The sequence below is a fragment of the Monodelphis domestica genome, chromosome X, assembly GCF_027887165.1.
Source record: "Monodelphis domestica isolate mMonDom1 chromosome X, mMonDom1.pri, whole genome shotgun sequence".
Lineage (NCBI taxonomy): Eukaryota > Metazoa > Chordata > Mammalia > Didelphimorphia > Didelphidae > Monodelphis > Monodelphis domestica.
Window position 1 is genome coordinate 4,875,094 of NC_077235.1, and position 27,817 is coordinate 4,902,910.

General features: G+C 46.1%; 2 protein-coding genes across 2 annotated transcripts; both read right to left on the reverse strand.

The window, feature by feature from the left end:
- LOC130456135 (uncharacterized protein DDB_G0271670-like) lies at nucleotides 1-22,146 on the reverse strand. The gene is made up of 3 exons (XM_056809328.1): nucleotides 21,963-22,146; nucleotides 2,905-3,312; nucleotides 1-982 (listed from the first exon to the last, which is right to left on the reverse strand). Exons 1-3 carry the CDS (start codon nucleotides 22,144-22,146, stop codon nucleotides 399-401), a joined length of 1,176 nt encoding a protein of 391 aa, XP_056665306.1. The 3' UTR covers nucleotides 1-398.
- A 1,245-nt stretch (nucleotides 22,147-23,391) lies between these two features.
- On the reverse strand, nucleotides 23,392-26,812 carry LOC103105011 (heterogeneous nuclear ribonucleoproteins C1/C2-like). The gene is made up of 2 exons (XM_056809757.1): nucleotides 26,707-26,812; nucleotides 23,392-24,167 (listed from the first exon to the last, which is right to left on the reverse strand). Exon 2 carries the CDS (start codon nucleotides 24,160-24,162, stop codon nucleotides 23,821-23,823), a length of 342 nt encoding a protein of 113 aa, XP_056665735.1. The 5' UTR covers nucleotides 24,163-24,167; nucleotides 26,707-26,812; the 3' UTR covers nucleotides 23,392-23,820.
- Between the last annotated feature and the right edge of the window lie 1,005 nt (nucleotides 26,813-27,817).

Genomic DNA, 27,817 nt, shown 5'->3' on the forward strand with positions numbered 1-27,817 from the left:
GAACAAGAGAACTGTTTTTATTATTTTTTCAAAGCAGAACAGGCTTTCTAAGTTAAACGAGAAAACACAGGGATTTTAATCCACTTCCTGAAATAAATTTGGTGGAAAACGGGCCCCCTGCAGGCAGAGGGGATCTGGGGAGCCTTGAAAGGCAAAGATTGGGGATAACTTGAACATGAACTTGAAGCTCCCAAGGGAGAGGACCTAGGGAGGGTGACTCTGGGACAAGAGCCCTGATGTTAAGGTGAGGCCAGGGGAGAGCCGCAAGGCTCTCCCCTCGCCAGGGTGCTGGAGAGCACTGCTGCTGCTGCTGCTGCTGCTCACCCTTCTCCATTGTCTCTGAGCCACCCCAGCTGGTCCTCCCAGCCTTGACCTCCTCCAGGAGCTCTCCTCCTCATCTAGTTTCCAGGGCTGCTACCATTGCTGCCGCCTTCAGTCTTCCTGTTGGCCGGGGGATCATCAGAGGTGCTGCCGCTGCTGGTGGTACTGGTGCTGCTGGTGCTGGCACTGGCGCTGGCACTGGCACTGGTTCTGGCTCTGACAATGGGGCTGGCACCGGTGCTGCTGGTGCTGGTGCTGCTGGTGCTGGTGCTGACACTGCTGGCAATGCTGCTGATGCTGCTGATGCTGCTGATGCTGCTGATGCTGCTGGTGCTGGTACTGGTGCTGGTGCCAGTGCCAGGGCCAGTGCCGGTGCTGGTGCTGGTGCTGGTGCTGGCGCTGGTGCTGTCACTGGTGCTGGTGCTGGTGTTGGTGCTGGTGCTGCTGCCTGAAGCCCCCTCTGGCTTCTCTTGGATCTCAACCTGGGGGTCTGGCTCTTTCTCCAGGCTGTTCAGGAGGGCATCCACTTTCTGACGAATCTTGGCAAACTCCTGCTTAATGGCCTGGGGATCATCATCTTTTAATTCAATGGATTTGAAGGAAGGGTACCGCTGCCCAGACTTGAAGTAGAAGCCGCTCTTCCCCCAGCGGGAGCTATAGCCTGCTAATAATTTGGAGAAAGGGCCGGAGTGCTAGCAAGAGGCATTTTACCATTGGGCGTCTCACTTGACCTCCCCCCTCCCCAGGAGGCGTGCAGGGGTGCTGGGGTCATGGTCCCCCTCTCCTCGTTGTATAGACCAGGGCCTACCGACTCTGGCAAGCACAGAAGCCTGCGATTAGACTTGGGGACCCCTTAGAGATGGGCCTTTGAGTCCAGTCCCCTGCCTCGTCCACATGAGGAAGCTCAGGCACAGGGATGCCCACCCCCTGGCCACATGAGCAGCAAATACAAGAAGGGAACTCCCGGGGCCAAGAGCACTGGGCACCAGAGGGGCTCTGGGGAAGCAGGGAAGGAGGGGAGGCTCAGGCAGGAGTAAGGAGGGGCAGCGGGGCACTGGGTAGGTGGCCGAGAGTTGGCCGGCTGGGAGACGATGGCCTCCCAAAGGTGATGGGGCAGTGGTGGGGGGTCTGGGCTGGGAGGGGCCCTTCACTAGAGCACTAAATTGACTGCTCCAGCCAATTTAGCCTCCCTGCAGGCAGTCTCGCCAAAGGCTGCCGAGATGCTTAGCTAGATTCCCGTTTCCATGGCAATAGCCAGTAGACAGGCTTCTCTGGGCACTGGTGGAGCGGCGGCCTGTTACCAAAGACTCTCTCACAAAGGCTGAGGAAATTAATTTCTAGCTCCTGCGGAGCCTGGGGGAGGGGGAGCTGCCTCCCAAGCAGGCAGGTGGCCAAAAAGCCAGGGCAGGATGGCCTGATCTGCTGCTGCAGAGGCCCGGACCCACACAGTCCACGGTGGCCACCGGCTGCTCAGAGGCCACAAGCCGTAGCCCCTTTGAGGACCGGCCCTCTGCAGAGGATTCCCACTTAGCTCTATCTGGCCACCCCAAACCTCTCTTCTCCCTTGCAGTCTCTCATCTCCATCTGCCTCTCAGACATCTTGAAGTGGACCTGCCATCGATGACCACACGCTGGGCGCTCTCCTCTTCCCAGCATGCCCTGTGCAGACGTCCTCCCAGGCCCTCGGGCTCGCCCCCTCAGCCCCCACTTGCTCCCACTCTTTCCCCGGCTCCCTCGGCTGGCCCTCCCTTCCCTTCCCTTCCCTAACCCTAACCCTAACCCTCTCTTCCCTTCCTGCATCTCTGGTCTCTGCTCCCTTCTCTCCTCTGCCACCCCTTGCTGCAGGCGGATTCTGCTGGGCGGGAGGGAGGTCTCCCTGCCTCCAGCCTCTCCCCACTCCGGCCCAGCTCCCGTCAGCTGCCAGAGGGATGTTCCCAAAGGCCAGGGCATGGAAAAGCCCACTGGCCCCTGATTCCCACCCACAGCACCAGAGCATCCCCATAACATGGCCGCTTCCTCCTCTCCAGCCGTTGACTCCTTCTAGTGCCAGTGGCCTCCCCACGCTTCCTGCCTCGAGACACGCCAACTCTGGGCATTTTCACTGGCCGCCCTCACGTCTGCAATGCTGGCCCCTCCTCGTCCTTTTCTCACTCTCTTTTCTGCCTCCTTTTGCTTTCTTTCTTTGGAGCCTCCATTGCTCACTCTGCAAAATGGGGGGAATGGACTCGGCGAGCCCCTACGAGCCCTGACGCCTACCCTGACAGATGGGCTCAGTCAGGGCTTCTTTCCTTCAGGCTGGGCTTCCTTGCTAATAGGCGTTGCGTGTTTGGATTCCATCTGCTCTGAGGGCCCAGGCCTTCTCCTACGCCCAAGGCCCCCCTTTTTCTGGCCCTGAGCCATGCCTGAGAGCCCTTCCTCTCTGGTTAATTGAGGGCTGCCTCCTTTCTGAGTCTCCATCGCCTTCCTCCATGTGCCTCAGTCTCTCCCACCAAACCCCTCCTCCCGCAGGCCTCAGTTTCCCTTGGTGCCCAGGGGATCCCAGGGGTCTTCAGCCCCTCCCTGAGCCCCCCCGCCCCCATTTACCTTTGAAGGTCACTTTGGGGCTTGGCAAAGGCCCAGGTTCACGGCCAGGTGCCTGAGGGTCCAGCTCTGCTTCTTCTTCCTCTTCTTCCTCTTCTTCTTCCTCTTCTCCTCCTTCTGCTGTTTCTGCTGCTGCTGCTGCTGCTTCTGCTTCAGCTGCTGCTTCTGCTGCTGCCGCTGCTGCTGCCGCCGCTGCTGCCGCCGCAGCCGCTTCTGCTGCTGCTGCTGCTGCCGCTGCTGCTGCTGCTACTGCTACTGCTGCTGCCCCTGCTGCTGCTCCGACTGCTACTCCTGATCCTGCAGCTCCTACTCCTGCTCCTGCTGCTGTTCCTGCTGCTGCTGCTGCTGCTCCTGCTTCTCCTCCTGCTTCTCCTGCCCCCTCTTTAGGAGGAGACTCCTCATCCTGGAAGTCTGTAAGAGCAAGAGTAGATGATGAACCCAGCGGCTGCTAGTGGCCTCTTCTACCTTCTTCCCCACAGTCCAGCCTTCTCTTCCCTGTGGAAACCCACTTAGCATCCCATCTGTGCTCCTTAGAATGCTTTGAAAAGGAGCACGAGCTCATCCATGTCCAGGTACCCTAAGGGCCTGTTCCTCCACAGAGCGGCCATTCAGCTTCTGGAAGATAGCTTTCCCACAACATTTCCCGTAGAGGGCAGCTAGGTGGCTCCATGGGTAAGAGTGCTGGGTCTGGAGTCAGGAAGGTACAAATCCAGCTTCAGACACTTCCTAGCTTGGTGAGCCTGGGCCAGTCACCTCATCCTGCCTGCCTTCATTTTCTCATCAGTAAAATGAAGGAAATGGCAAAGCCCTCTCCTATATTTGCCAAATGAGGCCACAAAAAGCCGCGCACAACTGAATAGCAAACATTTCCTCAAAGTCTTTTCTCCTGTTCACCATCTCCAGTGGATTGATTCATGCCCATGCCCTCCCCCTGCCCTCCTCAGCCCCTTCCTCTGGTGCCCATTATCCAGCTCTCTCCCCACTCCTGCATCCACCAGCCCTTTAACTGGGCATAATTAGTGAGTCAGAAGGAGGCAAAGATAGGAGAAAGCAGGAAGACACTTTGGAGAGTGTTATGACCTGCCAATTCCATATGGCCATGATTCTTTCAGATTCCTCAGAGCTTGGGTAGAACAGGGATTCCAGAGCTGGGGCCCATCAACCAAGATCAGGGATTCTTCAGACTGATTTCAGGATCCAAGAACTTGGATGAGCCAAATGACATCTTCATTGCTTTTCATTTACCTCTAACTGCAATTTGTCATTTCATTGCTTTCTAGAAAGCATCACCCTGAGAAGAGGTTCAGGTGTTTCCCTGATGGCCCAGGATCCCTTGGCCAAAACAGTTTAAGAACAGCATTCAGCAGAACACAGGTGAGGCCAAGGGAACAGAATTTAGATCGACCCCTGGAGGGACGGATCATCCAGCCTGGTGCAAAGACCCATTTCTGCCATATATCACTACTCAAAGAACTAGGCAGTTAAACTTTGGAGTGACCTCCCTTCCCCCCTCCCCTCATCTATAATTCCAGGCCCAGAATTTCTTTGAAGCCAAAAAGCAGCGTAGGCTTTCCCTTTTCAAAGCATGCTTCCCTCCATGACAACTGGAAAACGAATGCTAGCAGTCATTTATACTTTAGTTTGGAGTTATGGTTGTTCATCACTTCAATCAGAGTTCCCAAATGTTTCAAAGTTGTTTTTCTTTATAGTGTTGTTCAAATTGTTCTCTAGTTTCTACTCATATTACTCTGTCTCAGTTTCCCTGAAATGATCCATTTAATTATTTCTTTATGATATATTGATACTCCATCACATTCATATACCATATTCGTTCACCCAGATACACCACCTGTTAGTTTCCAGTTCTTTGGGACCACAGAAATATTTGTGCTACTATAGAGATTTTTGTACATATGCATCCTCTTCCTCCTCTTTTTATCTCTTTGGGATATAGATCCAGTAGTGGTATTGTTGGGTTTACTCATTTCTAAAAAATAACTCCCAAATGTATTTATCAATTAAATTTTTTTGGCTTTCAATTTCATTAATTTCTGATTTTCAGAGTTTCTACTTTGGTGTTAATTGGGGAGATTTTTTATTTGTTGCCTTTCTAGTTTTTTCCTTTTTTAACCCTTACATTTCATATTAAAATTGAAACTATGCATTGGTTCCAAGGCAGAAGAGCAGTAAGGGCTAGGCAACTGAGGTTAAATGATTTGCCCCTGGTCTCACAGCTAGGAAGTCTCTGAGGTCACATTTGAACCCAGGATCTCCCATCTCTAGGCCTGGCTCTCTATCCACTGAGCCCTTCTAGTTTCTTTTATTTACTTGCCCAAATCATTGATTTATTCTTCCCCTCTTTTGTCTTTTAAAACATTTAGAGATATAAAATTTCTCCTAAGGACTGCTCTAGCTGATGTAAAGGACTTCGAATGCCAAACCTAGAGTTTTGTATTTGCTCCTGCAGGTAAAAAAGGAAGCCACCGGCATTTATTGGGTGAGAGTGGGGAGTATGTGACATGACCAGACTGGCATTCTGGGAAAATCACTTTAGTGACTGAATGGAGGGGAATAACCTGGCGATAGCAATAATTCAGGCAGGAAGTGTTAAAGGCCTGCACCAGGGTGATGGAAGTGTCCGAGAAGAGAAGAGATTCCCCAAAATTAGAATGAACCAAATTGGATAGCTGATGGATATGGTGAGTGAGAAAAAGTGAGGAATCGGGGATGTCCCTTAACTGGGGAGCCCGGGAAGATGATGGAGGGGAGGGTCCAAAGAAAGGGTTTTATTCTATATGCAAACGCCACAAGAAATATTCCGTTGCAGGCTATTTGGTCATCACTCATTGTAGTACCATTGATAAGTATTTCCAGAAAGGCCACTATGAAAAGAATTGCTGCTTATACATCATCATCAGTTCCTGAGGACAGATTGAAAAATTCTGTGAAGAACTTGAAAAGCTCTCCCAATGCAAATCAACATCTGTGTGTATATATATATATATATATATATTCTGATACTTGGGGATTTTGATGCAAAGGTGGGAAAAGACAAGGATGGGGAAAATATATAGGAAATAAGATTCAGGAGAAAGAAATGAGAGAGGGTGAAGACTTGTAGATTAAACAGAGCCTCGTGGACACTTTCTTCAACAATTTAATTGGGAGGTGCTGGATATGCTGGATGCCAGAGAATGTCACAAAGAATGAAATTGTTGACATTTTAACAGATAAGAAAAGATGTATTATGAGTCTCTGAGGCTACTGTCTGAACAAAGACAGCCTATCAGTCCATCAGAGCCAAGACCTGTGTTTATAATAAACAAGAAGAAAGAATAGTAAGTAGAAAAAGTTATGGCATATAATTCAAAAGATTTAACCCTGAATTATTTTAAAGATCTCTTGAAGATTAAAAATGGGGGGGGGCAGCTGGGTGGCTTAGTGGATTGGGAGCCAGGCCCAGAGACGGGAGGTCCTGGGTTCAAATCTGACCACAGACACTTCCCAGCTATGTGATCCTGCAACAGTCACTTGACCCCATTGCCTAGCCCTTGCCACTCTTCTGCCTTAAACCAATACACAGCATTGATTCCAAGACGGAAGGTGAAGGGTTAAAAAATGGGAGATGAACAACAGAATGGTAAGGATGTCAACTATAAAGAATTTCATCCAGGAGTTAAACCAATCTAAATGAATTGATACTATGGGCATCCAAAAGAGCTCAGAAAGCATCTGAGTCAGCATACATTTGAGTCCCTTGCCAAATGAAGAGAGATGGCTGCCAAAAGCAATACCAGGTTAGCATATCAACTCATCTGTAGGATCTTATGAATAAGAATGATGGACAATTATAAGAAATATCATCTCATAAAGTAGAGAAAACCAGTAGAGGGGAAAGCAGGCCCAAGAAACCTTGGCAAGATAGCCATCTGAATAAAGTCATCCCAAGGGCATTCAAGGAAGGAAGCAGAATGAGGTTGACAAACAAGAAAAGTAGGAAAGATTCACAAAAATGATCCCATACTGTTTTCTCCATCACGGATGGGGGGGACCATTTCACTTGGACCCTACCATCATGGTCCCTGAAGTGCTTACGGAGAAAGCAGAGATGGCACCAAAGACAAGAAAGACAGGAAAAGCCGCCGAATTGGTTCAAGGAGATCCGTCCTGAAAGTGAGGGCCCTCACAAGTGTGACGGCATGGAGTGGCCAATCTGTAAGATATTAAAGGAGGAGTGGCGTCCCAAAGGCACGGAAAACACTCTGACCTTTACTGATTACCAACAAAGATAACCAAGAGAGCATCAACAACTAGCGCTTATATGCTTCCTGTCCCATTGGCCAATGGACCACAACTTTTTCCTCTCACAAATAACTAAAAGATATAGGGAGTATAAGATCCCATTGTGTTGGGGCTATTTGGTGATTAAAAACAGGCAGAAAGATGCTATTTTATAGAGCTCTTAAGAAAACAATGTTGTTTTACTTTTTTCAATTAACAAATATTTATATAACAAAAACCCTTCTGATTGCATCACTGGAGGGAAGGCTGGAACCTATGAGACATCTATGTAGGGCACAATGGACAGAGTGCTGGACCTAGATCCAGGAGGCCCTTGGCTCAAATCTAGACTTAAAACACTTAGTAAGCTATATGACCCTAGATAAATGACTTAATTGTTCTGCCTCAGTTTCCTAATCTGCAAAATGGAGATAATAATAGCATCTGCCTCCCAGGGTTGTTGTGAGGAGCAAATGAGCTCATTTTTGTACTTTGTAAACCTCAAAGCATTATTATACACCTATATCCAAATGAATTGTCTCCTTCAAATATAGGCTCCTTGAGCACAAGGACAGTCACCTTCATAAATGGTTAGTGATCAATGTGACGGGGGAGACAGAGACACACAGAGATCTCACTGAGTGCCAAAAATGGAAGGCTAACCAGAGGCCAAAGCTTTGTCCACTTCACTAAACTGAGGAACCAGAATTTTCACCCCTTCATCCCTATATATGCGAACATGATTCCTTTGTGTTTTGTTTTAACCCAACAGCCCTCCCAGCTGTTATAGTAACAGACAAGTGGTGGGTAGATTCACCCATGCCTGCTTTTGGGCAGGAGGGCCCAGCAGTCCCCTCCTGACCTTGGCTTGTCCCACGCTCCTAACCAGGGTATCCAAGGGCACAAGTAGCTCCTCAGAGCTGTGGCTACTGCTCGGAAAGTGGGGGAGAAGATGTAGGGCTAGATCCTTGAGATGAAAGGCGGGCTGGTGAGATGGGAGGGCATTTAATGGTACCACTTGGCTGGAGGGCAATGCTTCAGTTAAGACATGGTCCCTGCAGGCTGGCTCCCTGAGGCCAAGAGCCCAGGTCCCTGCCCTGCTTAGGGCTTTAGCGGCAGGGTGACTAGGTGTGGGGGGGAGGGTGAGTCTTTCCAAGATGCCGAGGCCACTGCCCAGACCATGTGGTCTTACCTGGCACCAGGGGGTTTTTGCTGCTCTACTGTGCTGGGTCCTCAAGGGTGGAAACTCCCACCCATTTCAAGATTCCACTCTCCTCCTACCAGAGATGCTTTTAAAAGAAACCAACCCAGCCACAAAAGGAACAGAGCTTTTAATTATTTAATTAAATCACAAAAATTGTGCCAGTTAAGTGAGCAAAACTCCAGAGGCTTTACCATACCTCTTGAGAGAGCCATAGGGATCAGGACAGAGGAATGACAGAGCCTGGGGACATCTGGGAGTATGTGCTCCAAGACACCAGGGGAGGGGAACCAATGAGGCTGGCTCTAGGATGCCACAGGTAGGGAGTGAGCGTTCTAAGGGAGCCTCCAAGAGTGACAGGGCACTGCTGCTACTCCTGGCTGGGGTCCCTGCTATCCTCTGATTCCTTCAGGGTGGCTGCTGCTGCTGCTCCATTGTCCTAGAGCCACGTCAGCTCATGCCCTGGCCTCGATCATCCATTTTATGGAAATCCTGTGACATATTTACACATATAGCTAGAAAACTATAGCAGTCATAAATCCGGAGCTGGAGTGGATCATCACTACTTCATTTTATAGATGAGGAAACTGAGATCCAAAGAGCTGGAGTCATTTCCCAAGGTCACATAGCAAACAATAGTTGTGCCAAGATTCAAACCCAGGTCCTCTTGATCCAAATGCCATATTCCCTCGATGGTGCCATCCTGCCTTAACTTCACTGGGACCTCCATTTTTTCCTCTCACCTCCCTTTGAGGGCTCTCTTTGCTCTTTTTCTAGGTCCACTGAAAATAATGAAATGGCTGAGATGGATTGAGCTTCCCCTTCTCAGGATCTATCTATCATTCTCACAGCGACCTCATAATGTGAATCCTCCCTCTCCTTCTTTCAGGTTAATCCCCACTTTCAGTGGCCCCCAAAGCCAATCCCTCCTGCTCAGGCCATCAATGAGTCGTGTCTTTAAGTTCCATCTCCAGTCCCATCTCTTAAATCACCTTCTCAAGAATTTTTCCCTAATCCCCAAATGTGTGTAAGTATCAGACTTTAACTCCTCTGACAGCCATTTAGAGTACTCTACAATCTGGTCCTGCCTTGAGACAGTGTGGAGAACCCTGGAGAGATGAGCAAAGGTGGCAGAGTAGGAGGAAGCACTAGATTCCAGACCTTCTCCACAATTATTCCATCAAAACTAGACTGGAGGACTAGACTGAGCAGTGACTAGAAAATCCAAAAAAAAACTAATGATATTTTTCTAGCCCAGGTGAGCATAGAGAAATAGACTGAGGCCCGAGGGCATTGGGCTTGGGCTCCAGCCAAGAAGGCACAGCATAGACCCTTCTAACTTGGGGAGAGAACAGGGGAACCTGTGGCAGTGTATTACAGTATGGATCCAGAAGGAACTGGGCCTGGCATTCTGTGCCTTGCAGAGATTTGGAATAGGGATAAGCCAGCAGCTGTCACTCTGACCAAAAAGCATGGCTGTAGATCCAGGGTAGACTAGGAAGGAGGCCTGTGGCTAGAACAGGACTAACGTGTAGCTATGCTGGATCTAAGTCAAAGAGTGACTTCCCCCTCAGCTCAAACAAGACCTGAGACCAGGAGCAAGAAGAGAATGGAGCAGCAGCAGTAGGTCCTAAAACTGGGTCACAGATTCAGCCCGCAGTCCAATTAAAGGCATGTAACCAGGCCAGGGAGCTCAGACCAAGGGGGAGCCTCCAGCTCTCTTACTTTGGATTTGTAGAGCCTTCAAGCTGAGGCCAGCAGTAATCTACCGGAGTTTCCATATTTCTTTAGTAAAAAGCTATTATGGTGCCACAGATGCCAAAGACAGAAACCCAAAAGAAGTCATTAGAATCACTAGAAGAAATGAAGCAAGAATTTGAAAAGATATTATAAATGAAACAAGAGCTTTGGAGGAAAGATTTGGAAAAATTAATAATTTAGTACAAAAGTGCGCAACGGTAAATTAACACTCCTTAAAAAATCAGAATGGACCATATGACAAGGAGAAGTCAATGACTCTGTGAGCAACAAGAAATATTAAAACAGAATCAAAAGAAAAAGTAAGGTGTTTCATGAAAAACAACTGAGCTGGAAAACTGATGCAGGAGGCAGAATTTAAGAATCATTGGAATACTTGAAAGTCGTGATAAAAAAAAGAACTTGGACATTATATTTCAAGAAAGAAAATGGCCTAGAGCTATTAGAACCAGAGGACAAAGTGAAAATCAAAAGAATCCATTGGTCACCTCCAGATAGAAACCCCAAATTGAAAGCTCCCAGGAACATCATAGCCCAAATTCAAAGCTTTCAAATAAAAGAATGAAAATGCTCCAAGTAATCAGAGAGTTCAAGTAACAAAGTCCCTCAGTCACGATTGCACAAGATTCAGCAGCTGCTACCTTAAAGAACAAGTAGGCTTGTAAAATAATATTCCAAAAAACAAAATATATAGGCTTACAACCAGGAATAATTTACCCAGCAAAACTGAGTATAATCCTAGAGGGAAAACTAGATCTCTAATAAGATAGAGGATTTCCAAGCATTCCAACATAGAAGTTAAGAGAAACCAAAAAAGTGAATACATGTAAGCAATGAGAAGAAACTATATAGGGATTCAAACATGAATATTAGGGGACATGAATATGTTCTAATAGAGGAGTTAATATAAGTGCCCCCACCGAACCCTACTGTCATCAGAGTCAGAGGGAGTTAAATCAGACAGAAGGCCTGACTTGGGTTTTATTACATTTTGATGAACTTGAAAAAAGTAAAAGGAATAAATACACTAAGGGAAGAAAGGAAGAGGAAGGGTGACAAAACTTATGGTTACACATAACTGGAGTGTGCAAGTAGAAGACAAGGAGGAAGGGTTGAGGGGTATATTTGAACCTAACTTTTATCTGAACTGGTAAAAGGGAGGCGGAACACACATAGAGTTTGGTATAGAAATGCATTCAACTCAGAAGGGAAATAGGAGGAGATGGAGAGAGAGAAGGGAGGATGATAGGGAGGACATAGGAAGAAATCAGTCCTATGCGAAGGAAAGTCTGACTTCTTAAGAAGGCAAACAGAGGTTAAATAACTTGTCCAGCATCACACAACAGCTAAGTCTCTGAGGTTGGATTTGAACTCGGGTCTTCCTGATTCTCAGTCCAATGCTAGAGCCACCTAGATGCTTATCATAGATAAACTGGCAGCTGATTTGAGTTTTATTAGAGGAAACCCAGATTACCAAAGATAAAAATTGAAAAAGAAGAATTCACAATTGACGAAGAATATACCATTTTGCCCAAGTATATGCCAGTTAAACTTACAACTGAACCAAAAGAATATTTGCAAAAAGAAATCATTTAAATGAACCAGTTTCAGAAAAAAAGATCTTGCATGGGTCTTAAATAAAATCTTAAAAAAAAAAACTAGACTAGATATATTTATAAGGAAATTCTAGCAAATTTTCAAAGCACAATTAGTTCCATTATCATGTCAACTGTTTGAAAAACTGGGAAAGGGAGGCCCACCAGAATTCCTTCCATCTATAGACTAATCTCTAGTGAACAGTGACATAAATATTCCAAATGTAATATTATTAAAGGAGCCACAAAAAGGAGCATCTAGATGGTTCAGTGGATTGAGAGCCATGCCCAGAGACATGGGCTCAAATCTGGCCTTAGACACTTCCTAGAGGTATGATCTTGGACAAGTCACTTAACTCAACTGCCTAGCCTTTACTGTTCTTCTGCCTTGGAACCCAATACACAGAATTAAAAAAATTTTTTTAAACCCTCACCTTCAGTCTTGGAGTCAATACTGTGTATTGGTTCCAAGAAGAGTGCTAAAGGCTAGGCAATGGGGGTGAGTGACTTGCCCAGGGTCACACAGCTAGGAAGTGTCTGAGGCCAGATTTGAACCCAGGACCTCCCGTCTCTAGGCCTGGCTCTCAAACCACTGAGCTACCCAGATGCTGCCCCCCCCCAATACACAGTATTGATTCTGAGACAGAAGGTAAGGGTTAAAGAAAGAAGAAGCTACAGAAATAGATCAAAATAATTAGAACAATCAGGTTGTATTTATAGCAGGAATGCAGAGTTGCTTCAATATTAAGAAAATTATAAATGCAAGACTACATTAATTATAAGAATGACCAAAATCTTACATTTATATACATAACTGCAGAAAAGGCTTTTGACATCGTGCAACAACCATTTCTATTAAAAAAGTAGAAAGCAGGGGAAGCTGGGTGGCTCAGTGGATGGAGAGCCAGGCCTAGAGAGGGGAGGTCCTGGGTTCCAATCTGACCTCAGACACTTCCCAGCTGTGTGACCCTGGGCAAGTCACTTGACCCCCATTGCCTAGCCCTTACTGCTCTTCTGCCTTGGAGCCAACACACAGTATTGACTCCAAGATGGAAGGTGAGGGCTTAAAAAAAGTAGAAAGCATTTGAATAAACGGACTTTTCAGGAAATATAGTAAGTAGCATCCACGTAACAGCCGGAGGTTTTATGATTGTAAGGGGAAAAATCTAGAGACTTTTCCAATAAGATCAGAGACAAAACAAGGATGTCCATTATCACCTCAACTGTTTTATAGAGTATTAAAGAGCTGGAATCTGGCAATAAGACACAGACAAGAAATTTAAAGAAATAAGTGTGAGCAAAGAATTACAAACCCCCCAATCACTTCTTAGTGATGGCAAATCTAATGGTCTACCGAGAGGACCTAAAATCAAAAGCAGGAGCAACTTTGGCAGAGTCGCAGGATATGAAATAAACTCACGGAGATCATCAGGATTTCCGTATATTACTCAGAAAGCCCTGAAGGACGAGATAGAAAGAGAAGTTCAACTTCAAATCACTACATAATATACAAAATACGTGAGAATCTATCTGCCAAGACACACACAGGGACTATATGAACTACAATTGGGAAACTCCTTTAGAGAAATACAGACCTAAATAATTGGAGGAGCGTTCACTTCCCATGGGTAGGCTGAGCCAACCTAATAAAAATTCGACTACTTCCCAATTTAATTTGCTTAATCATCATTGCCAAACGGAAACACCAAAGGATGGCTTTATGGACCCAGAGCAAACAGTACAGAAAACCCAATGATCACTTTTTGCAGAGATTATAATGGTTTACTTACCCCTGGAGCATCTACTGGAAAAAGATTAGTCGGAACAATAACTTTATCAAAGTTGCAAGATATAAAAGAAAGTTCATATAAAAGGAGGAAGAGGTAGAAGGGAAATTCCACTTAAAATAACTACAGAATGCATAAAATGACTGAAAGTCTACTGCTAAGACATGCAAGGGACTGTCTAAAAAGGACTCCAAAACTTTGCACAAATTCAGAATGAAATAATTAGAGAAATATGAATGGCTCAAGGATAGGTTGGACCAATATAATAAAAAATAACATGACCTAAATCAATTTGTTGAGTGTCATATCAATCAAATAACCAAAGACTTACCTTATAGAGCTGGGCAAAATCATGAAATTCATTTGGAATGGGGAAATAATAAAAACACGAGAAGTGAAAAGGCCTAGCAGTACCAAATCTCAAACTATACCATAAAAATAAAAAATTATCCACATGATTTGAGACTGGTGAAGAAATAGAGAGCTTTATCAGTAGCACAGATTAGGTACAAAACATAAAGGAAGAGCAGAACCCAATGATCTTAGCTACTGTGCTTTTGTTCTTGTTGTTATGGTTCAATTCTTTCAGTCGCATCTGCCTCTCTGTGACCCATTTGGGGTTTTATTGGCAAAGACACTGGGGTGGTTTGCCATGTCTCCTCCTGTTGATTTTACAGATGAGGAAACTGAGGCCAACAGGGTTAAATGGCTTGCCTTGGGTCACACAGCTAGAAAGTGTCTGAGGCTGAATTTGAAATCAGATCTTCCTGACTCCAGGCCTGGAACTTTACCTACTGCGTCACGTAGGTGCCCAGCTACCAAGGAAAGGCCACTCACTGTTTGACCAAAACTGTTAGAAAAGGAAGTCAGAGTTAACAGGAACAAGGTATAAATCAGAATTCACACCACAGATATCTCAAATGGATACACGACTTAGAAAAAGAACGGTCGTCATAAACACATTAAAGGAGTGAGGGGGAAACGGCCTCTCAGAGCTAGGGAAGAGTTCATGGCCACAAAAGGGACAGAGAGAACCACTGAAGAGAAAATGGATATGAGGAAACACCAAACCCCCAAACCCCAATGCAGTAAAAATTAGGCGAGAGATATTGAACTGGTAGAAAATGTTATGGTAAGTGTCTGATAAAGGTCTTATTTCTGAGATACGGAAGGGGCTGATTCAAAGTGTCACTTCACAATTCAGCCACATGGTCTTTCTTGTAATTCCACACATGTGGCAATTCCATTATCATCATCATCATCATCATTTTTATTATTCACTTTACAATTCAACCCAACTGGCTGTCTTATAATTCCTCACATGTAACACTCCATTTATTATTAATATTATTATTATTATCTCCACAATTCAGAGGAAGCGCCTTTCTCATATTTCCTCACATGTGGCACTCCATTTAATATTATTATTATTATTCACCTCACAATTCAGTCAAACTGACTTTCATAGAACCCGTCATATGTGACACTCCGATTATTATTATTATTTTTTAATCCTCACCTTCCGTCTTAGAATCAATACTGTGCATTGATTCTAAGGCAGAAGAGTGGTAAAGGCTAGGCAATGGGGGTGAAGTGACTTGCCCAGGGTCACACAGCTAGGAAGTGTCTGAGGCCAGATTGGAACCCAAGACCTCCCATCTTTGGGCCTGGCTCTCAATCCACTGAGCCACCCAGCTGCCCCCTCCAATTATTATTATAACAACTGCACAATTCAGTCAACCTGTCTCATAATTCCTCACATATTATACTCCAATTATTGTTATTGTTATTATTCACAATTTGGTCACATATTTCCTCACATGTGGCACTCTATTATTGTTGTTATTATTATTATCTTCATAAATTGAACCAAACTGGCTTTCTTACCATCTTTTACAGATGACACTCCATTATTTGCTATTATTATTATTATTATTATTATTATTTACTTCACAGTTCAGCCAAATGGTCCTTCACATAAATCCTAACATTCAGCACTCCTTTTATAATTATTGTTTTGGTTATGGTTGTTATTATTAATAGTTTCTTCACAATTCAGCCAAACTAACTTTATTGCATTCCCTCACGTGTGTCACTCTATTATTATTATTATTATTAATGTCCATTTCAGCCAAACTGGCTTTCTTATAATCCCTCCAAGGTGGCACTCCATTTCTCATTATTATTGCTAATATTATTATTATTGTTCACCTCACAATTCAGCCAGCCATTTTTCCCAAATCTCCTCACACTTGACAATTCTTTTATCATCATCATCATCATCATCATCATCATCATCATCATCATCATCATCATCATTATTATCATATACCTCACAATTCAGCCAGAGTAGCTTCCCCACATTTTCTCACACGTGGCACTCTATTTATTGCTATCGTTGTTTATTCACTTCAGAATTCAGGCAAAGTGGCTCTCATAATCTGTCACAGGTGGCACTCCACATTGTTATTGTTATTATCGTCATCATCATCATCATCATCATCATCATTATTACTAGTAGGATTATTCACTTCACGATTCAGCCAAAATTGTTTTCTTATAATCCCTCACAGACGGCACTTCGTTTAGTAGTATTCACCTCACAATTCAGTGAAACTTGCTTACCCACACTTCCTCATTGGTGGCACATCAGTGATTCTGATCATTTTTACTATTATTATTAACTTTGCGATTCAGTCAAACTGCCTCACATGTGGCACCCCACTTGGGAATATTATTATGACCAGTCGCCCTCGAATTCAGTTCACAATTGAGCCAAACTGGCTTTCCTAGAATTCCTCACAGGTGCTGCCCCACTTTTGGGAAGGATCCTCCTTTTTGTGATTATTCACGTCTGAATTTACCCAATCTGCCTTCTTTCTCGTAAGTTCTCCCATGCTGCATTCCGCTCACTGTTATTATTATTCTGTTCATAATGCAGACAATAATCTTCCTCAACATTCCTCAGATTTGACACTCCGTCAGTTGTGATGCTGATGGTTATCATTACATACATCACAATTCGGCCAAACAGGCCAAACAGCCTTCCCCAGGATCCCTCACATTTGGCGCTCAATTTCTTACTATTGTTATTAATCTTCTTCTTCAATAGAGATGGGAGCAAAACTGGCCTTTTTAGAATCCCTCACTTGTGCTACTCCACTTATCTTCATTGCCCTAATCAGGATTATTATGCTCTTCAGACTTCAGAAAAACTGGCTTTCTTGTAGGCCCTTCTCTGGCACCACCCTTAGTATTAGTATTCCTCGCTTCCAAATTCAAAGTGGCTTTCACATAATCCTTCACATGTGGCACTGCATTGATTGTTTTTTTATTATTCACTGCCACAGTTTAGGGAGACTGCCTCATCATTCCTGACATGGGAAACTTGTGGAGAATATTATTACTTTCTTCACAATTCAGCCCAGATAGCTTTATATAATCCCTCACACGTGGCATGCCGTTCATGGTTTGTTATTGTTATTATTATTATTATTATTGGCATCAGAATTTAGCCCAAATAGCTTTCATATAATCTCTCACATGGGGCGCTCCATTTTATGATATTTATTATTATTCATTTCATAATTCTGCCAAACTGACTTTCTCCTAATCCCACATGTGGCATAATCCACTTACTATTTTTATTATTCACTTCACAATCAAGGCAATCTCTTTCCTATAAACTCTCACATGTGGCACTCCATTTATTAGGAGTGTCCTTATAATGCCCTCACAGCTTAGCAGAGCTGGCTTTCATATAATCCCTCATATGTGACACTCCACTTATTAAAAAGATCGTCATCGTCGTCACTATCGTTATTCACTTTAGCATTCACCCACACTGTCTTTCTTAGCCTTCCTCACATGTAGCACTCCACTTAGTAATACAAAGAGTATTTATTTCACAATCCAGCCAAACAATCTTTCTCATAGTTCCTCTCACGTGGAACTCTCAAAATAATAATAATTATTATCATTATTGTTATTATTATTATTATACACGACCCAATTCAGTCCAACTGGATTTCCTAGGATCCCTCCCATGTGGCAATCCAGTTTTTCTTTTTCTTCCTCACATCAAAATTCAACCAACTAACTTTCTTATAATCCCTCACAGATCATCCTCCATTTCTTGTTAGGGTTTATGTTCTTATTCCCTTTAAAATTCAGTGAGACCGGCTTTCTAAAGTCTGCTCACATCTAGCGATCTATTTGATCATTATTCACTTCATAATTCCGTCTACGCGGCTCTCTCACAATCCATCACTTGTGACATGCCAGTTATTTCTAGTATTATTATCATTATTATTCCCATGATTATTATTCTCATCATAGCTCAGGCAAACAGTCTTTCTCAGCATTCATTATACGAGACACTTCATTTATTATTATTACTAACTATCGCTGTTATTATTTAACTCCTATTTCAGCAAAACTGGCTAACTATGAATACTTTACACGTAGCAGTCCATTTTCTCAGTATTTGATTATCATTCAGCTCAGTATTCCACCAAACTGACTTTCTCATAATCCCGTATGTGGGGCTCTCTATCATCATCATCATCATCATCATCAATATTATTGTTATTTACATCACAATTCAGACAAACTGGCTTTCTTTTCTTTTTTTTAAACCCTCACCTTCTGTCTTGGAATCAATTGATTCCAAGGCAGAAGAGCAGTAAGGGCTAGGCCATGGGGGTAAAGTGACTTGCCCAGGGTCATACAGCTAGGCAGTGTCTGAGGTCAGATTTGAACCCAGCACCTCCTATCTCTAGGCCTGGCTCTCCATCCACTGAACCACTCTGCTGCCCCCTAAACCGGCTTTCTTATACTCCTTCACTCACATGTAGAATCCCATTCATCATTAGTATTGTACATATTAATAACCATTTCACAATTCAGCCAAAGTCACTATCGTATATTCCCAAACACGAGACACCCAAGTTTGATGATGATCATGATGATGATTCACTTCCCAACTCAGCAAAGCTGAATTTCACCTTATTCTTTACACGTGGCAATCAATTTATTGTTGTTGTTATTGTTATTCATTGCACAATTCAGCCAAATGACTTTCTCATAATTCCTAACATGTGGTATTCATCATCGTTATTATCATTAATATTATCATTATTATTATTTTACATTTAAGAATTCCACAAAGATGATCGCATGTGGTACTCCATCTGTTATTATTCTTTCTCACTTCATAACTCATCAAAACAATCATTCTCCCCATCTCTTAAACGGGGCCTGCCAACTATTATTATTAGTATTTTCAACCTGAAAATCCAGCAAAATTGTGTCCCTCAAAATCCATCACTTCAGGTACCCAAATTCGTATTATTATTATTGTGAAAAGAATCATTATTATTCACTTCACAATTCAGCCAAAAGCATTTTATAATCCCCCACTTGCAATACTCAAAAATATCATTATTATTATTATTTTCCTAATCCTTGTCATTTTTCACTTCACAATTCAGCCCGACTTGCTTGCACGCAATCGCTCATAGGTGGCACTCCGCTTAGCGTCATTGTTATTATCATTTACTTCAGAATTTAGCCCAAATGGCTTTTTAAATTATTCGTCATGTGTGACACTCCAGTTGTTAGGATTAGTGCTCATTTCAGAATTCGGCCCAACTAGCTTGCTCACTCCCACATATGTGACACTCGACTTATTATTTTCATTTTCCAATTCAAAATTTGACCAAACAGGCTTTCTTTCTTCCAATTCATTCATTATTGTTGTCATCGTCATTTTTGTTATTATTATCCACTTCACAGTTTAGCTGGAGTGGCTTTCCTCTAATCTCTCAGGTGTGAGATGCCAATTATTTGAGGATTATCATTATTATCGTTATTATTCATAAGTTCAGAGCTTACCCAAACTCTTTCTCATAATTCCTCACATGCAGCACTCCGTTTATTATTTTTTTCAAAATTCAGCCAAACTCTCATTTATTATGCTTATTATTATTCACGTTACAATTCAGCTAAAATGATTTTCATAGACTCTCTCAGGTGCGGTGCTCGATTTATCATTATTATTAGAATTCATTTCTAATTTTGCCAAACTGGCCTTTTTATTATCCATTACATGTTGCACCCAATTTATTGTTATTGTTATTATTCATTTCCTAACTGTGCCAAACTGCATTTCTCATAATCCCACATCCGTGGTCTTTGTGATTGTTATTATTCACTTCAAATTGACTTTTTATATTACTTCACACGTGGCACTTCATTATTATTATTAATAATATTATTCAAGCCACACTTTCTATAAATAATCCCTCCCATGGGACACCACACTTCCCTAATGAATTATCATCTGTGTTATAGTTTCTCCCTTCAGAATTCCCCCAAACTCTCTTTCCCAGCATTCCTCACATTTACCAATATTTTTAGGAAAAGAAATATTATTCGCTTCACAATACAACCAAATTCTCTGAAATATTCGCTCACCGGGGGCTCTGCATTTATTGTCGCTATTATGATGTTACTCATGACTCAGCTAAACTGGATTTCTCATGATCCCACCTATTGGCCACTATTCTTGGAATTTTTGTAGTCATTTCAGAATTATGCCAAATTGGCTTTCTTGTAAAGCCTCACGTGTGGCTCTTACTCCTTTCACACTTTTCCCAGAAGGACTTCTCTATAATCCCTCACATCTGACATCCCACTCATGAAAAGGATTATCATCATTTTTATTCTTTACTTCAGAATTTGCCTGAATTTACTTCAGAAATTGCCACTTAGCAATATTCATATTATTATTTGTTCACGGCTCAGCCAAAATCACTTTCGTATAACCCCTCACGTGTGGCTCTCCTAATCTTTGTCAGTATTAGAATTCCCTTCATAATTTAGCCCAGCTGGGTTTCTTTGTCTGTCACATGTAGCAATTAATTTATTGATATTTTTATTATTCATTATATAATTCAGCCACGCTGGATTTTCCGCCATCCCATATATGTGGCACTTCACTTACGCTTTTTTTTATTCAGTTTACACTTCTACCAAAGAGGCTTTCTTATAATACCTCACCTGTGGCACATCACTTATCATTATGATCTTTATTATTTTTTCTTTCACAATTTAGGAAAACTCATTTTCTTACTACTGATCACAGTCCTCTATTTATAATAGATATTATATATAATAATATCATTATTAACTCAGCCAAACTGGATTTCATATAATCCTTTTCGTGTAACCCTCCTTTGATTTTTTAAAAACTTATTATTCTCTTCACAATAGGCCTAACTAGAATTCCCATAATTCCACATTTGTTGTTGTTATTATTATCATTCCTATTAGTGTTATTTATGTCACAATTCTCCTCATAATCCCTTCCATGGGACTTTTCATTTGTTATTATTACTGTCTTTATTATTATTATTATTATTATTACTTACTTACTTACTTCAGAATTTGGCCAAACTTGCTGTCTCTGAGTTCCTCACAATTTACCTCCATTTTTATTATTATTGTTGTTGTTGTTGTTATTCCCTTCCCAGTCAGCCAAACTAGCATTCTTTTACTCCACCACATGTGGAGCCCCACTTCCTGATTGTGATTTAATAATCACAATTGTTATTAGCAGTATTACTATTATTCACTTCCCTCTTTATCCCTCACATGACGCGCTGCATTTCTTCCTTTTAATATTAGTATTATTATTCACTTCACCAATGTACACTACTGCCTGTCTCATAATCCCTCACATGTGGCACAGACTGCCCTTACTGTTATTATTCTTTTTATTCACTTCACAATTCAGCCAAACTGGCTACAGCTTAATTCCTCACATGAAACACTTTCCCTCTCTAGCCGCTATGCCTTTACCCTGGCTGTGTCAGATGCCTTGCTGCCAGAATAATATGTTAGCTAGGGCTGTGCCCAAGTGCTGCTTTCTTTCTGCATGAAGCTCTCCTGATTTGCCCCACTTCCCTGGGTTTGCTGGCACTAGTGCCTTGCCCCACCCCCAAAGTACCTCGTTTATTATTCCATTTCAGGGGTACTATTTGATAAGTGGCCACCCATCTCCCCTGCCCTCTAATGGCTGTCTATGAGCTCCTTGAGGGCAGAATGTCTTTGTATCTGCCCTTCCCCCATCCCCCGGCCTAGCGCATTCTGGGCCTATATTTCCCCTTCCTGTTAAATCCCAGGTTTGGGCTCTCCTCCTCCTCCCTTCAAGGCCCCCTACTTTCCTTCCCCTCGGTTGAACACCAGGGGGTCGTCCCTGAGGGCCCCAGAGCTTGCTATTTGCCCCTGAGCATTAGTGTCTTCCTGTGAGTTAGGCCCTTGTGACTGAGGTAGGCCTCAACACCTTCTAGGCCCCAAACTCCTGTGAGACTCGGTCCCTGGGGGGTTAAATCAGGGTTCCCAGTCTGTACCCCCCACCCACCCCGATCCCTTTACCTGTGGATTCCATTTCCCGGCCTGGTGAATCGCTATCAGTCAAGTTGAGAGATGTTGTCCCTGAGGTGAGGCGTGCGGCTTCAACGAAGGACAGGAGCTGACTGACAACTCCTGAAGGGAGTAACTTCCCAGAATTCCCTGGGCAGGAGAGGCTCACTGCACAGGCAGGGCCAGCCTCATGCATCGCTGCCCCCCGCAGCTTGAACACTGCTAGTCACAGCACCTACATTCACTGTTCTCTGCAGGCCCAGGCCTTACTCCAACCGTCGGGGCAAAGATTTTGTTCTGGAAAAGCCTCAGAGCCCTCCTGCTCACAGGGCAGAGTCTGCCGGGGACCCACATTCTGGGACAGCCCCCCCCTAATGTTTTCCCCAACCTAAAGTCCTGGAGATAGGGCTGGAGGCCAAAGGGCCAGGATCTGTCAGGCAGGACTCCTGGCTGGATCCAGCTTGCGCTGCGTTCACTGGCATTTCAGAATTTGGCTATTGATTCCCTTGTCCCCCTCCTATCGTTGGTGCCATTTTCTGGAGAAGCTCCTAGGGCCTTAGAAGGGTGTTGAGCACAGGGGGTACCTTTTCTGGCCTCTCAGCAGCCCCCCAAAGTTCAGGGAGCTCTGATCACCTCATCTTGCCCCCGCTGTATGTAGCAGTGAAAGAAGAGAGCTCTTCACTCAGAGCCATTCCCTGCTTGTCCCCTGTCCTGCTGGCCATTCCTAAGGCCAGGGGCTGGAGGACCTCATGAGAAGGCCATGGACCCAAGGGGAACAAGCATGTAAAATCTCAGGGTGCTGGTGGCAGAACTCCTGACACCACAGGTAAAACAGGACCTTTCCTAGCTTCAGAAGGCACAGGGGCAGGCCAAAGATCACAAGGCCTGGGGCTTGCAGAATAGTGGAAGACCTCAGAGAAATATCTGCCCCCCACCATGGTTGCCATCCTGGGTTCAAACCCCTGGTCCTCAGGTTTCCAAGATAACCCCTAGGGACTCATGGGAGGTGATTGAGGCACACGTCTTCCACTTTATTCTCTTCGTGAGACTTGGAGTGTATATGTGGGGTCTGGCATGCCATGAGCAATACAGAAATGTGCAGGACACCAAAGTATGGGTGAAAGCTACATCAGGGAAAATCTGAACCCCAAAATGTCAGAAACCAACTCAAACATTGTTCCTGAATGTACCTGAGAAAGACAAGCCCAGAGCCCCATCCTAGGCCTCCAGGAGTGTCAGTTATGATGGAGCAGCGACATTCTGGGGCTCCATAGGGCACATCATTGTCTTGAGGCTCCCCGATACGCCATCTTACTAACAAGGGGGCCTCTGCTGCTTGACCGTATTAGTTCCTGAAGAACAGGAACTCCTGTACTCCAAGGTCCCGTTCCCCCTTCCCCTGGCCCAGCCTAGGATCCCTTTGAAAAACAAGCTACCAACAGAGCAATAGAACTTTTTATTTCTTGAACCAGAAAAAGGTGATGAGATTTAAGTGAGCAAAACTACAGGGGCCTTACTGTGACTCTCAAGGAGAGTTGAAAGGGGCCACCTGTAGGAGAGGGGAGCTAATGAGCCTGGGGAGAGTAGGGGTGAGGACAGCATGGAGCACATGCTCCAAGATCTCACGGGAGAGGACCTGGGGAGGCTGGCTCTGGGACAAGGGCCTAGCTGTGCCAAGAAGGGGCGAGCCTTCAGACTGGGACCCACAGGTGCTGAGGAGCACAGCTCGCCTCCATGGGATCTCTGTTGCCCTCTGGCTCCTCCAGGGCTGCTGCCACCACCACCACTGCTCCTCCGTCATCCTAGAGCCAGCCCAGCCGGTCCTCCCTGCCTGGATCTTCCTTGTCCTCCTCCTCCAGGCGGGCCCCTCTTAAGCACGGTTACTTCCACTGGCCCCGGCAGCACCAGCGGCACCATCGCCTCCTCCACCTCCTCCGGTCTCCTCCATCTCCATGTTGGCCTCGGTCTCCTGCAGGCCAGCGTTGCTCTCCATCTCCTCCTCCGGCCTGCTTCTCACATAGGGCTCGCACTGCTCACTGGGATCACTCTCCATCTGCTCTAGGCTGGCCAGCAGGGCATCCACCTTCTCCTCGATCTTCACCAGCTCCTTCTTGATTTCCTGCAGATCATCGCCTTTCCCTTCTTCAGACGCAAATGCAAGGGCATCCTCCTCGTTCATGGAAGAGATGCTGCTCTTGCCTTTGCGGGACATGATTCCTGAAAGTGATAACAAGGAGCATGACCCGGCTGTCCCGGCTTCCCAACAGGTAGCAGCAGTTCACTGGGCCCTTGCAACAAGGCCAGGCATTACCACTGTCCCCTGTGATAGACAAGGGTCTACACTGCTGGGTAGAAAACCTTTGCACTTTATACACAGCTCATGACTCTAATCACTGGAGACTAGGGGGAGCCCCCAAAGGGACTGGACAAGCCATGCTCATGGCAGGCATCTCCTGAGGACCAGGGAGGAGAGATGGCTTCCTCTCCAGCCATTGTCACAGACCCTAGGCTGGCCATCACTGGCCCATACTGGGAGGGGTGCAGATTCTCCAAAGGGAAAGAACACCAGACAGGAAGTCCTGCGTTCCAATCTGGCCTCAGACACTCCCCAGCTGTGTGACCCTGGGCATGTCACTTCACCCCTACTGCCTAGCTCTTAATTTGCTTTGGAACCAATACACAGTATTGATTCCAAGATGGAAGGGAAGGAAGGGTTGACAAAAAAAAAAGAAGAAAAAGAAAGGCCAGGGAAAGGGAGGATGGGAGTGGGAGTTGAACACCGGACATTTAAAAAGTCTCTTCATGGAAGGAAATCTGAGATCCATGAAGGGACCCATAGCAGTGACTCTGGCCTCAGGAAGGAGATAGTTTCTGGGGCTGAAATAGTGGCAATTCTTTTTTTAAAGCTCTCACCTTCTGTCTCACAACCCATACTTAGTAGTAGTAAGGGTGAGGCAAAGGTAGGAAGGGACTTCTCAGGATCACCCAGCTAGGAAGTGTCTAAGGCCAGATTTGAACCTGGGACCTCTGAGCCCCAGACCTGGCTCTCTAAGGTGGGAACTTTTATCAGGAGTATGGCCATGGCCACTCCCACTCCTAGGGTTCTTAATAGGGAAGGAGGTGTGCACCCTGAATTGGAAGAGAGCAATTTCCAAAGTTCCTGAGGAAGAACAGAGTGGCCTGAAATTCAGAAGGAGAGGTCAGTCCAGGAGGAGAGAGATAGCTGTCAAGAATGAAATCCTGAAGACCAAGAGAGAGGGCCCGTCCCATTGAATAAGCAGCCCTGTAGTTGTCTGAGGGGACAGATAGGCAAGCCTTGGAGTCAGGCAGCCTGGGTTCAAGTCCTACCACCCACAGTCGCAAAAATGACCTTGTCCTTTCAGCACCCCAGGCAATGCTCTAAGGATTTAAATCCCAGAGAAAAAGCTGCCTCCTAGGGGTTTTCCCTACACTGAGCTGGCTTTGCCTTCAAAGCTATCAAAACCATCCTCAGGACAGATGGTTCAAAGAACAAACCTCCTTTTGTTAACACTGCAGCTCTCAAGGGCTTCCCTTTGGATCCCATCCCAAGCGGGAATCCGTGGATCAGTCCTGGTCAGGTTGGCCCTAAACTTCCGAAATGGCATTTCCAAAGTATTCGGAACCCAAGTGCCAAAGAAAATGGGCCCGGCTTTGTGTGGGACAGAACAGGGGAGGCCCCCAGTGCCATCCTCCAACTGTTAATGGCTTCCTTTTCCAAGTGGCCAATTAGGACTTAGGGTGGCCCACCTGCCCCAGCTTCTTGAGTCAGGACTGTGTGTGTGTGTGTGTGTGTGTGTGTGTGTGTGTGTGTGTGTGTGTGTGTGTCTGTGTGTGGTCACCCAGCACGCTCCATGGCACACTGAGGGCATTTAGGAGTACTTGTGGCTGGATTAATGGTGCTAATAATTTGCTTTTCCTTCCAAGAAATGGCACCGTCCCTTCCTGACTCCCCCTCCAGCCTCTTCTGTGCCCTTTTGGCTTGGTTCAAAATGAAGTTTCTTCAATTCCCAGCATTTTTCTCCCTCCCTCCTGCTACCACTATGGGGAAGAAAGACAGATGAACAGAAAATGGAGGTGCCATTGTGTACCCCAAGCCCAAACCTCTGCCCACAGGTGGGCAACAGGCTTCAGCAGCAGCTTCTGCAGTCTCACTGCCCTTTTCGGTCCATTTCCGGTGGGTTTTTCTCTTTTCTGGCCACCCTGTGGCTCTCCCCCTTCCCCCTCATCTCCATTCTATCTCTGAGAATCTCTTTTTCTGTCTCTGGTCTCCCTTTCTGCCTCTCCCATTTCCCTTCTCTCTCTGCTTTCTCTTGTCTGTCCCTCCCCCTCCTTTTTTTCTAGCCACCCTGTTGCTCTCGGTTGGCTCCCTGCCCCCTCCCCCTCCCCACTCCTCCCTGTCTCGGCCCCCCCTTTTCTGGCCACCCTGTTGCTACTCCATGTCTCCCTCACCTTCCCATTCCCGGTCCCAATTTTTCTGGCGGTTCTATTGCAATCCCGCCCCGCCCCCCACCCGCCCTCTTATCTTTCCTACAAAAATCAATCAATCATTCAATCAATCAATCGATCGATCGATCGATGACAGCGGAATCGTGTCCTTTCCCGCGGCTCTGGTTGGCTGGGCCTTCCTTCTTCTCGTGCTTCTCGAGCTGAGGAATCTGACGTCGGTCTCCTTACATCCTGGACCCGAGATGCTTGTCAGAGAAATGGGCTGCAAAGCTGTGCCCCCCCCCCTTACCTGTTTCCCTTCTGGTCTTAACTGCATTGGTTTGGTTCGTGCCAGACAGATTCCAGGGTGGGGAGGCTATAGGCCCGCCCCCTCCCGGCCAGTCCAGGCCCAGCCCCAGCCCGGACTCCCTTCCCCCCCCCCCCCGGGGCCCCCACAGGCGGATAGGCTGCAGGGGTCCCTGAGGAGCCAGCTCTGCAGAGAGACATGTCTGGGGGGGTGCACAGGACTGTTTCCCCCTCATCACCTCCCCCGTCTGGCGTGGAAAAGGGGTGCATAAGGCCATCCCCTTCCTCCATCGTCCCCTCCCCCTTCTAAGTAAGGGGCGCACAGCCTAACCGCGCAAGGGGAGCGCAAGGCTCCCCCACCTCAGCAGCGCTCCCCGCCCCCCTCTTGGCCCGGGAGAGGGGCGCACACTAGCATCCTCCGACACCCAAGAAGAGCGTACAAGGCTGCGCTCCTGGCCCGGGAGAGGGCACCTGCCCCCTTGCCCTGCTACCAGACCATGCCCCGCCGCCCCGGCACTAGATAGTCCCCCAACACACCCTCCGTAGCAGGAGCAGGACCACACCCCCTCACCACCGCCTCCACGGCCTGCAACCGGAGGGCCGCGCTGGCCCACTGCCCCTCCCTCCTTCTCTCTCTCGAACTCAGGACCTCCGCCCTCCAGCCTCACCCCAGCCCGAGACCCCCGGGACCCGTGGCGGCGCCCCTCCCCACCCCCGCCATACCCGCCAGCACCCTAGAGAGGCGGGGTGGCCCGGAGGTTGCGAACGCTGGGCACAACCCCATGGGGCTGCCCATTGTGGGGAGGGAGCCCACCTGCCGGGGGTCTCAGGGGCTGTCGGGGCTCTTGCCTCTTCCCAGGATCCCCTGCGTCTGCGGGGATGCAGGCCCGGGCCTCGGTCCGGGGCGCACGGACAGCAGTGGCAGCGGCAGCGGAGGCAGTGATGGGACTGCGCGTCCGTCTGGCCGGCCGTGTCCGTCCCTGTCCAGACCCACCTCCCACTGGCGGCGGGGGCGGCGCGGAGGAGGCGGCAGAGATGACAGCGGGGGCGGGGGCGGCGGCAGCAGCAGTGGCAGCTCCTGGCTCCCTTGGGCTCTATCACCGACTGCTCCTGCT

What these genes read in the sequence shown, in the direction of transcription:
- LOC130456135 (XM_056809328.1), bottom strand. Translation starts at nt 22,146, where the DNA reads ATGCATGAGGCTGGCCCTGCCTGTGCAGTGAGCCTCTCCTGCCCAGGG. An exon ending in CCGGGAAATGGAATCCACAG is followed by an intron (nt 3,313 to 21,962) that starts GTAAAGGGATCG and finishes TTGCTCTTACAG; the next exon opens with ACTTCCAGGATGAGGAGTCT. An exon ending in CCCCAAAGTGACCTTCAAAG is followed by an intron (nt 983 to 2,904) that starts GTAAATGGGGGC and finishes AATTATTAGCAG; the next exon opens with GCTATAGCTCCCGCTGGGGG.
- LOC103105011 (XM_056809757.1), bottom strand. Translation starts at nt 24,162, where the DNA reads ATGTCCCGCAAAGGCAAGAGCAGCATCTCTTCCATGAACGAGGAGGAT.